This window comes from Anabrus simplex, chromosome 4, assembly GCF_040414725.1.
Source record: "Anabrus simplex isolate iqAnaSimp1 chromosome 4, ASM4041472v1, whole genome shotgun sequence".
In the NCBI taxonomy this organism is placed as follows: domain Eukaryota; kingdom Metazoa; phylum Arthropoda; class Insecta; order Orthoptera; family Tettigoniidae; genus Anabrus; species Anabrus simplex.
In genome coordinates this window covers 347,353,453-347,366,045 of record NC_090268.1, presented here as the reverse complement: position 1 = coordinate 347,366,045, position 12,593 = coordinate 347,353,453, and the positions used below count along the sequence as shown (strand labels likewise).

Below are 12,593 nucleotides of genomic sequence, written 5' to 3'. Positions count from 1 at the left end.
TCATAATTCGCATATACGGTTTTTCACTTTTGTCTGTCATTCTACCACCATCCCATCCTTCTAGATCCTCTCTCATCTCTCCACATTATTTTACTTTATTTTATCACTCTGTCTTTTACTGTTGTAATTTGGCTAGGCTGATGATGGTCCACAGTGGACCGAAACTAGCACCTATTAATATCATTGTAATGTTTTTGTAAAACATCAAATGATTTTTTAGTATTGAGAAGGTGGAATATTAAAATTTTGTATTTACTTTAAGCATAGTCTTAACTCAATACGGAACCTAACAATGAAGTTTATTACTTTGAAGTATGAAATATCCTCTGAAATCAGTGATGTACTCTGCCATGTCTTGAGGTGTATCACATTCTTACTTAATTTCCATATATAACATTAAAATTAAGATATCGTTTAATTCAGCCTTAATTTTTAACAAGTTAACAACTGCTATCGGCCACGTTATTTACGCATTTATTACGAAACCTATTATCCTCTTTCATTTCAAATTTTCTTTAGAGAACAGCAGTCGACGGGTATTAGGTACTAATCAACTCCAACATTGCCTTTGAATGTCGACGAGAGAACTCGCAAATGCACAAAGTGAGAAAACTATACCGTACGGTACCGAAGAAGATCGATTACATTTTGATGCAAACGTTTCAGTTTTCTTATTCAAACAGCGTCACCTATCTTAACTTAACCGTACTATACGTATGATGAAAACACACTTCAAGCGCCAGTAGAGAAATGATAACCTTCTCGATATACATTTTCATAATAGCCATTCCGTAATTTAACCAGATGCGAGAAAATATAAACTAACCTCGAGAAATCCAAATTAAGCACTCTGCCATACCTCGAGGTGTATCCCTTCCTACTTAATTGAGTATTAAGCCTCAAAATTAAGCGATCGTTTAGCCCGCCTTAATTTTTAACGAGTTAACAACCGTTTATTTACCGGTACGCATTTATTACGAAAATATGTTCACTTTCAGTTCAAATTTTCTTTACGGAACAGCAGTCGACGGGTATTTCTATTCGACTACGACATCGCCTTCGAATGTCGACGAGAGAACTCTCTAGTGCACATAGCGAGGAAACTATGCCGAAGGTAATCAATCATATGCAATATCATCGCTGGGGTGCATAAATATCACTTACGGAAAAAATCGCAGGCGCTTAATCGCTTATAATAACGGATGCGTCAGTGATATGGCTCTCGCTGTAACCGAAGGACAATACACAGTTTAATATAGGAATTTTGAAGGGAGAGAAAAAAGTCGTCGCTATATCGGAGTTCTCGTTATATGCCGTACTCGCTATAGCGGACTTCTACTGTATATATGCAGTCAACTGCACTCACAATGAATGGAAAATCTGCGAATGAGAAGAACCCTTATTTTCCGAATATTCATCATTATTGCAGAAATATTTGTGCACCTTTCTCTTAACATCAATAGTGCTCCATCAATGTGATGAATGACACAACCTGTTCAGGTTGCGTAGCTCTGAGCTTGTATTCAGGAGATAAGTTCAAATCCCACTGTTGGCAGGCATGAGGACGGATTTCTGTTGTTTCCCATTTTACTTCAGTCAAATGCTGAGGTTATATCTTAATAAAGGCCACTCCAGTTACATCCCAAGGTTAGCCTTTCCCATTCTTATTACCGGAAAACCTTGATGTGTAAGTGTGATATTTAATAAGATTGCTCACAAGAAACTGAAATGTTACAGTACAAAAAACACTTGCACGGCACACAAGTGTAAATTGGGACATACAGCTGAATTCCTATCTGAATTTTGTTGTAAATGATTGGCAAGTTGAATTTTGAAGAAAGTAAAGGATTCTTTCGTACAACTGAAACATACCTTAGTCTCTTTCTCTGTGTAAGTATCACATGAACCTCACCTTTCATGCACTATTAGCACTACTACATTTGCCTGTTGTTTTCTTCATTGAGATCCCGATAGTAATCTAAGCCTGAAAGTAATCTAAGCAATACATGAAACCATTAAAATGTCTGCCTCTCGTTAACTACACAGTATTCTATTTTAATCAACAGATCTACACCTGGCTTACTACATGCACGTCGTGAGAGTAAATTCTAACTTACATTTGTGCTTTATTTACGTCTTTAGTAATGTACTACAAGCAGGTGCTCTTCAACATGTAATTTTTGTAGTAATAGTACCTGAAATGACTAAAATATTTAGGAAGTAATTTACTCTCGTATGGAAGTCGCTATGTTTTGATTATATATACATTCCAAGATGACATCAGTTCACAAATCGTGAGTGACCATGAGGATCCTGAATTTTGTTTTGTTTACAAGTTGCTTTATATCTCTCACACACACACACACACACACACACACACACACACACACACACACACGCACACGCGCGCGCGCGCGCGCGTCTTATGGTGATGATGGGGCAGGAAAGGGCTAGGAGCAGGAAGGAAGCAGCCGCTGCCTTAATTAAGGTACACCCCCGGCATTTGCCTGGTGTGAAAACGGGAAACTACGGAAAACCATCTTCAGAGCTGCTACAGAAAAAGAGCTTACTCTTCGTTGGTGCAAGCCACCTTTAGTCATCAAAGTTATCCCCTAAATTTCGGGCCTTTTCTTCTCGTAACTACGTTTTTCATAATTTTCATCCAATGGTTTTGCTTCTTGGCTTCTGAAATGGAAATCTACTAATCCAGCTGTCATTGTTTCCTCAAAGACTAATCCAAGAAGAAAATAAAAATGTTGATCTGTAGTTTCCCTTTAAAGCAGCAGTAATGCTTTGGTCCATAGGTTGCAAAACATAAGTAACATTAAGGGGAAAAAATTCGACAAAAATATTGCCTTCTTTAAATTCACTTTCATGTGGGTGAGAGGGCATATTGTCTACTAAGAGCACTGCATTGATTGGCAGCGAGTGCTTAAATAGAAGGTCGTCACTTGTTCCACAAAATGACTGTGAAACCAGTCTGTGTGTCCATCCACGCTGCCTCTCAATAACAATACTGCAAATGGATATTTTCTCTTTTAAAGCAACAAGTTTTTCTTTTAGATTTCCCTGCTGCTAATAATTTTAATTTATCACTACTTGCTTTAGCACAGACCATAATTGTTATTGTTTCCTTTGACATTTTACAACCTGAGGCTTGCTGCTCGTTGCATCCCGAGTGTTTGTGATGGTAAACATTTACAATACAGTCCTTCTGATCTGCATAATAAATTTACAACAGGTCAAGCTGTTCTTTTTCTTTCTTTTTTTTTGCTAGTGGCTTTACGTCGCACCGACACAGATAGTTCTTAAGGCGACGATGGGACTGGAAATGGCTAGGAGTGGGAAGGCTAGGAGTGGGAAGGAAGCGGCCATGGCCTTAATTAAGGTACAGCCCCAGCATTTGCCTGGTGTGAAAATGGAAAACCACAGAAAACCATTTTCAGGGCTGCCGATAGTGGGGTTCGAAACTACTATCTCCTGAATACTGGATACTGGCCGCACTTAAGAGACTGCAGCTATCGAGCTCGGTCTGTCCTTTTTCAATGAACGATTAAAATACATTAGCGAACTTCTCAGCAGCATCCATGTTTGTACTAAGATGTTCTCTGTGAATTGTAATTTCTCGAATTCTGAAATGTTTCTTAAACTGCCTAAGCCAGCCAGAAAATGCTTTAAAATTTACTTCTAAGCTAAGGGCAAAGTGAAAACGTTTTCTTGCTCAGCACACATCGGGCTGAACACAGGAATACCTCAATAAAAGTCGTCGTTTTCTGCCAAATTAATACTGTAAAAAGTTATTTAATCTATATCAATAAAATGCTGTACATGTTTCGAGAACCTTTCTTGTTCTCTTCATCAGCAACCAAATATTTCACCAAATAATTTTCAGGCTTGATATCTTAACTTTCTCACAGTATACCCTAATTGAGTCAAGATTGAAATGAAAGAAATGTCATCTACATAAAACACTTCCAAGTTCTTTGGAAATGTTTAAGAAAAAGCTAGGTAAACAATTATCTGCCACCTTGGCGACAGCCCAAAATGCAGATCATTAATGATTGATTCAAATTCATTGATTTAAAATTACCTTACTCTAAATAAGTTATAATTAAAATAAAAGACTTGTCAACTAAATAAAATATTTTCAATTACATAAAAACAAAGATCATAAAATAAGTTATACTTACAATACAAGACTTGTCAAAAATCTTTAAAATTACACAAAAATAAAACATTTTCATGAACTAAGCATCTCTTCCTTAAAATATTAACACATTGCGGACGGGAGACAAGCTAACACATCTTCATGAGGCTCGTACGTTCGGTGACATCTGTCAAAACTTCTGAAACTAGCTGGTGGTCAAGGTTACTAGAATCTCGGTGTTGAAGCTTATGTTTATTCCATGCTAGCTCTTCTTTATATTCTTCATCTGTTTTATGATTCATTTGCTAAGTTTTCCAACCTCATGTTTACATCGTTCAAGGAGCCATGAGGTGGGTAAGATGGCACTTCCTAGACTGAACACGAGCTTAGACGCAGACGAGTTAATGAATTATACAAGGATAAATATTCGAATTGCCCCAGTGATGTTCTAGTCGAAATTCCAGCTACAGAAATGAAACAAGATCCAACCAGAAGGTGCAGAGGGTGTTCCAGCAACAGCAAACGAAGTGAAACAAGGTCCACTTGCAAAAGTTTTTGTGCGCCCCTTCACAGAGGTCATTGCTACACAGCCTACTACACCAGGAAACATTACTAGGACTCTTACCACAGGTCTCCAGTAAAATTCACCATAATCAGTACAAGGTTAGTGAAGCTAGACTCATTTGTTTATGTGCATGCGCTGTAGCAATAAGTTGCACAGAAAATGGCCGGGCACAGGGGTTAAGCAGTGTGATGAGCATCCGGTCCGCAATGTGTTAATAATGTCACTAAAACCAAAGTTTGCGTCTACAATTTTAATTTTTGTTTCAGATCCTTCTGTTTGACAACTTCTTCCGAATGACTAATCTTTCTAGTTGGGTGTGATTTAGCTGCTGTACATGATGTAAGCTGCTTGTATACTTATCAATTCATGAATACATATATGGCTGACCTTGATTCATGATTGAATACCTGTTTAGAAACATGCGAGCCAGTTTCTAAATTATTCTTGTCTCTGAGTGGCTATACCGAACAATGATCAACATCAGCTGACTTGTAATTCAAAAGGTTAGTCAAGCAGTTCATCTCTTTACTACCAAGTCCTCCCAAGATCATATATGTTGCATACCATCATCACCTCTGAAGATAATTTTTAGCACTGACCTCTTTAAGACAGAAGTTTAAATCTTCTATTAACTTTATTAAATTAAATACACTAAATAAGAACCTTTACTTACTTGTACTGAAAGAGCTGAAACTATTTCTTGGACATAGAGAATGGCCATCGCCGCTTGAAACAGTCGAATGTGGTCAGCATCTGGATGAAAGTAAAGGTGCGTGTTGCCAACCACTAACAATTTTTCAGGTTCATTGATGCACTCCAGTACCACAACCTAAAAGAAGACATATTATACTTTTTCTCATCTACAACGTTTCAAAGCTATGGAGTTTAGTGTCACAAAATGATAAAATATGGAGAAAGTGACAGTATAGGAAACAGAACAGATTGATGAATTTAAAAAAAATTAAACACAGAAGAAAAAGGAAGAAGTCTGTCCCAATGAATAAAGTAAGTATCTACTGAAGAAATGGTCAAGAAACTTGAAAAAATGAGAGGCCCCATGGCCTCCCAAACCTAACACAATCAGCGTCCGCATATAGTTTTACGCAACTGTAGATACTGTGATCATCACTTTCAGTTTTATGCAAAATCCAAACCACTTTTGAAAAATCCCATATGGAATCAAACTGCTGCCGCTTTGGTGAAAAGCAGTGCTGATGTCATGTGGCAATCTGGCTCCAAGAGATTACATTCATGTGGGTTTCTAATCCTGCATAGGAAAACTAACATACTGATAAGGCAGCAACAGCAGTCACATTGTCCTAATTCCCCTCCAAGATACAAGTTAGTGATATACGCCCTCAGCCAAGCTTATTCTAATGTCTCTGTGGGAGAAGGAGTGGTGATGGGAAGACTTCATTTCATGCTTTCTGGAAGGTATTGCTATGCACTCTTACTTATTGAAGAGAGAGGAACCCCTAGCCCAGGTTATCTTCCCACAGCACAAGTTCTCACAGAGTGTGTGTCCGGCGCCATGGCTAAATGGTTAGCATGCTGGCCTTCGGCCCAAGGGATCCTCGGTTCGATTCCCGGGCAGATTGGGGATTTTAACTTCCATTAGTTAATTCCTCTGGTACAGGGGCTGGATGTTTGTACCATCTTAGCCTTAGAATTCATCTTAGGTATGGCCTCATCCTCATAGACACGCAGGCCGCATATACGGCGTCAACTGAAAAGACCTGCACCAGGTCTCTCCGGAGGCCAAACACCATTATTATACAGAGAGTGTGGACCAGGCCAATCTATAATATAAAACTGTCTAGCCCCATGTCCCTCATACAGTAGAAGTCCGATATAGCGAGTACGGATTTTATAACATTTCTATCTTTAAATACGGCATATAACGAGAAACCTGTTATACTGACAATGTTGTGCTGTCCCTTCAAAATTCCTATATTAAACTGTGTATTATCCTTCGGTCACAGCGAGAACCCTATCACTGAATGGAAATTCTAAATTTCCATGGAGGGAATTAGATATTTTTCCACCAATAGAGCATATAAAAAAATCAGATAAAAAATTAGATGTATGGCTTTTCAGGCGTTTAAACGTGCGCAATTTTTTCCGTTACCGATATTTATGCACCCCAGCGATTATGTTGCATGCAATCGATTATCTTCGGTATCCTTTCCTCACTATGTCCACTAGCGAGTTCTCTCGTCGACATTCGAAGACGATGTCGGAGTCTATTAGTAATAACTGTCAACTGCGGTGCCGTAGAGAAAATTTGAAATGAAAGAGAACATACTTTCGTAATAACAACTAAGTAACAAATATTCATGTCCCTTTTAACCACGCTTCAATAACAAACATACCAGTATAAATTGGCCAACTCAAACCAGTTGGGGATTGGTGAAGACTACAAGTATGACGCATACAACAGACTACAAACCTCCAATGATCCTTCTTTTAATAATGGTGTAATTCTCATCTAACGAGAATATATTGCAAGTTTAATCTTCTAATTCATTAATCTTCATATGAACATTTATACTTTACTTAACACTAGCAGTGTTAGAAAAAAATGGGAATTTTTAGCCAAATCTTACAATTTAATTGGCACATTACTATGACTTGGACATTAACTCCCTGTGATTAACGTCTAGTCTATTATTGACTCATTTGAGTTGTTATTTCTTCCTGTTTACTTTTTATATAGTAACAATATTTTATTGTGTAATAACATTTTAATGAACAAATAATTGTAATATAAGGTTTATTATAGACTCAACCTTGAGATAATCGTACAAAATAGCTAAAGATGCTCGATACAACGAGTGAAACATGTCCCATTTAATGTTTGTATTGTAGTAAATGTCCCTTTAGAGACAATAAATATTTTTATGTATTGAATAAAGTGGATATAAAAACAAGAATTTGTAACTATTAGTAGTAAGTTCAATACCCGTCAACTGCAGTTCCATAAAGAAAATTTGAAATGAAAGAGAACATATTTTCGTAATAACAACTAAGTAACAAATATTCGTGTCCCTTTTAACCATGCTTTAATAACAAACAGACCAGTAAAAATTGGCCAACTCAAACCAGTTGGGGATTGGTGAAGACTACAAGTACGACGCATACAACAGACTACAAACTTTCAATGATCCATCTTTTAATTCATTAATCTTCCTATGAATATTTATGCCACCGAGCTTGATAGCTGCAGTTGCTTAAGTGCGGCCAGTATCCGGTATTCGGGAGATAGTGGGTTCGAACCCCACTGTCAGCAGCCCTGAAGATGGTTTTCCGTGGTTTCCCATTTTCACACCAGGCAAATGCCGGGGCTGTACCTTAATTAAGGCCACGGCCGCTTCCTTCCCACTCCTAGCCCTTTCCTGTCCCATTGTCGCCATAAGACCTATCTGTGTCGGTGCGACGTAAAGCTAATAGCAAAAAACATTTATACTTTAATAAATCACTTAACACTAACAGTGTTAGAAACACCAAAATTTTTTAGCCAAATCTTACAATTTAATTGGCACATTACTATGACTTGGACATGAAATTGGTCTTATGCAATATGTTAGCCACCAGGCAAAAAGTAAAATAAATAAATATACAAATCTCAAGGTCAAAGTCAGTAAAATTATCAAAGATTTATGGTTTTTAAAAGAATGCCAAAAATCAGTCTAATACCAAAATTTGAGGTCAACCCAAAGAAGTAATATATTAGGTCCAAGGTCATATGACACCCAAAACAAAATCAATAAGATACGGCTAAAAAATGAAATAAAAAGAATTATATAGAAAAAAATTCTTATTAAACTTGCAACTGTGTAAGGTACACGTAAATGTTGCTCACTTAACAACCACATTAGAATGGAATTCCATCGAGCGGCACACTAACGAGAAACTTGTCAACATCTTAGAAAAAGAATACGCTAGTAAACAAGTTAGAACAATTAAAAGAAACAAATAATATGTCAAATAAGCTCGTAATCAAACAAGAAAAAGAACTAATTTCACCGATATTTAACAACCCCAACACAATTCATTTATCAAACACTAAATTTTCTGAACAAGAAATGAATATATTGAACAAAGGAGCAAAGTTCAATTGGTCCAACCCATACAAAAGAGAAGACCTAATAAATACAATAGCAGAAACAGAATTTAATATAGGGAAACTGCCGATAGAAACACAGAATGATGTTAAATTTGAAATAAAAAAAGAAAATCCCAAATTTAATAAAAGAAATGAAAACCAATTCCAATCACGCCCTATCTAAGCAAATAAAGGATTTAATACAAAATAAAAGTTAATTTAATTGTCGCCAAGGCAAATAAAAGCGAAACAATAGTACTTGTAAATAATGACGACTACATTAAAAAAACTGAAGAGTTTTTCTCGGATAACTCCTACACAGTTGTGAACAAAGATCCAATCCCCAGAATTCAAAGAAGTTTAAAATCTATCCTTAAAATTCTAATTTTCTATTCAAAGAACAAGATCAACAGAAACTGATAAACATGAACCCAAAAATATCAAAGGCAAAAGCTCTTCCCAAAATACATAAAAACAATATCCCCATTCGACCAATCAAATAGCATGAACAGCGCCACTTCTGGTACATCAGAATTTATACACCAGTTTCTAAAAATACATTCTTCAGTCAAAAACTCGATAGAATTCTGCAAAACATTTTAAAAATTCAACCTGCAACCCCATCATAAAATAATATCCTTTGATATCACTAACATGTACTCTAACATATCTATCAACGAAACAGTCAAAATAATTGAGTCCAACTTATCCAAAGATAGTATTTTAAGTAAAATAGAAGAGGACGAATGTATTAAATTACTTAAATTTGTATTGATGAACAACTACTTCTCATTCAATAACAAAATCTATCACCAATTAAGCTTGGCTATGGGGGACCTCAGCTCAGGGATATTGGCCGATATTTATATGGATAACATGGAAGGATTTAAAATTAAACCAAATATAGACTTTGGTTGAGGTACGTAAATGATACATTTGTAATAATACACCAATGAAAAAAAAACAGTACAAAAATTTTAGAATTTTTGAACAGGGTAGACAGTTACAAGATATTAGGAGGATGCATTTCATTTTTTCCTTTATAAAAGGTAGACAGTTGCATTAAAAAATTTCGAGGAGGATGAAAACAACGGTTCATTGAACTTCCTGGATATAAACATAACATGTACAGACTTTGGATTTGACTTTCAGATATATAGAAAAGCGACATACACACACACACCAATTACAATAAAAAACGATTCCCTTCATCAGAAATCCCATAAACAGGCATCCTTTTTCAGCCTAGTCAATAGAGCCTTCAAAATACCTTTATCACCAGTTAACTTAAAGAAAGAACTCAGATTTTAAAAAGAATTAGCACTGATTAATGGTTACAAAAGAGAAACAATTAATCGAATCATTAACAAAGTAAAACTTAAACTGGCCACTAATCTTACTCCAGGGAAAACTAAAAAATCAAAATATGCTACTTTCTCATCTACACTAATCCTGCGATTCAACAAATTACAAATCCTTTGAAAAAACGAGATTTACAAATAGCATTCAAGACACATAACACTAACAGAAATATATTTTTCAATTATAAGACGGTTAATGCAAATAAAGATGGATATCAGGGTTCTGGAATATATAGATTAACATGCACACAGTGCAATTTTTCATATGTTGGCCAGATTGGGCGTAGTTTTGTCTCAAGATATACGGAACACTCGTCGGTTGTAACTCGATCCGAGTATATATAACTTCTTCCTGCATACATTGACCAGTTCAACTCAGTTTATGAATGTGTTAACGATGACTAAACAGACCAATCCTGGCAGAAAAAATACGCCCACACAAATCACACTGAATGGATGGAGGAGGGTGGGGTTGTAATTGACGGAGTTTTCTTGCTTGTCACTTGGCCTCTTGATGTCTGCGGCATTCTCTTTCAAACAAGTTGACAGCGGTGGATGTAGTGTTCCGCCACAGTGAGCGGTCCACAATACATTCTTCCCATGTCTGTATATCTATACCAGTTGTCTTCATAATGTGTTTCAGCTGGTCCTTAAAACGCTTAAGAGGGGCTCCATGAGGTCTACTGCCAGAGCAAAATTCGCCATAAAGAATTTGGCGGGGAAGCCTGGTAACACCCATGTGGTGAACATGGCCTAACCATCTCAGTTGATGAGCTATGATTGGTGCTTCAATGCTATTTAGCTGCGCTTTGTCGAGAACTGCCGTGTTGGTCACATAGCCCTCCCACTTACTATTAAAGATGAATCTCATTTTCTGTTGGTGGAAGCACTCAAGTTTCTTGATATCACGGCGATAGAGTGTCCAAGGTTCAGTGGCTCAAAATTAGGTGTTTTCGTTTCCAATCTAATGAATCCCTTAAGATTAAGTTCAGGTACACCCTCAACGCTTGTAACATCGCAACACACATTTACAATCTTTTTTTTTCGTAACACTTTGCGGCTACAGGCCTACCACTAACACTGACGTATGCTTCACCACAGTTTCTCTTCTTCTTCTGCTGATTTTTAATCCAAAATGCATTATTTCTCTTTCTTTTCTTTGAATTTTTATCACTGCTTCTATTTTCCTCGTGGCCGATGTCTGCCATGATACTACGCATATCACGTGACTCGGAGTAAGCGAGGGATTGGTCATGTGGATTTGTCCCACTATGGCACTACCTCCAGTGGCTAGTTCAATTTGGTTGATATTTTGTAACCCTGTAGCACACAAATGGGAAGACGTGGAAATAGCCCAGCTGGAGAGATAATACCTAAGTCAGAAATGAACCGCTAGATGGCATTAACTCAATTTCAACGGTTGGTGGATTTGGCCCACTATGGTTCTCAGCCCTTCAATTGGTCTTGTGTAGTTGGAGCGGCGTTCATGGAGCATACACCAGCATCGACAGCATCCCATAAATGCTCGATTGGATTAAGATCAGGAGATCTGGAGGGCCAATCCATGGTCGTAACTTCACTGGAGTGCTCCTCCAACTACCTGCGTGCCAGCACAGAGCGGTGATATGGCGCATTGTCCTGCTGAAACATGGCATCTCCATCAGGTTACTCTAGGGCCAGAAAGGGATGCAGATAGTCTGAAAGAATATCCACATAACGTGCACCTGTCAGCGTTCCATGCAGCTGGACAATGAAGCCTAATTGCAACCATGAGAACGCCACCCAGATCAGAACCGAGTCACCTCCCGCCTGGACACAACCTTATTAACATGCAGGATCCGTAGGCTCACGGCGCATACACCACACTTTCGCATGCCCATCAGTTCGATATAACTAGAACCGGGATTCATCGGACCATACCACAAACTGCCACTGTTCCATGGTCCATTACCGATGTTCGCAGGCCCATGCACATCGTTGAGCTCTGTGTTGAGGTGTCAGCAAAGGGATACGAATAGGTAGGGACCTGAAAAAAATCGCATTTGCGATAAATGCGAAATTTTGAATCTTGTACTGAATTCTACCCTACAGTAATTCTAATGTGGAATAAAATCATTTTTACGCATACGAAAGAGGTGCGACAAAATGCAAATTGTAGCCCAAACTGCAAAATTAGTACGAATATGAGATTTTGGTGCAAATTCTATGAAAATGTGCTATTTTACTGGTGAAAACAATATATTTTGGCAAAATCGTTAGAAATACTCAAAATATGTTGCATAAATCTTTCAACCGTTCTGATCGATGAAGAAACGTAGCCGATCGATTGCTGCTTGCTGACTTTAATCAATATTTACAATGGGAATAGCAAGGGGAATAAGATCTGTATCGATTACTATCGAAATGTAAATCAAG

General features: G+C 37.4%; 1 protein-coding gene across 3 annotated transcripts in view; it reads right to left on the bottom strand.

Annotated features, from left to right (window-relative positions):
* LOC136871979 (2',5'-phosphodiesterase 12) overlaps positions 1-12,593 on the bottom strand; it is a 93,195-nt gene that overhangs the window by 26,116 nt on the left and 54,486 nt on the right. For all 3 annotated transcript variants that reach the window (XM_067145750.2, XM_067145751.2, XM_067145753.2), the window contains one exon: positions 5,386-5,541. In XM_067145750.2, the coding sequence (XP_067001851.2) occupies positions 5,386-5,541 (156 nt within the window). The remainder of the gene's footprint in view (positions 1-5,385; positions 5,542-12,593) is intronic.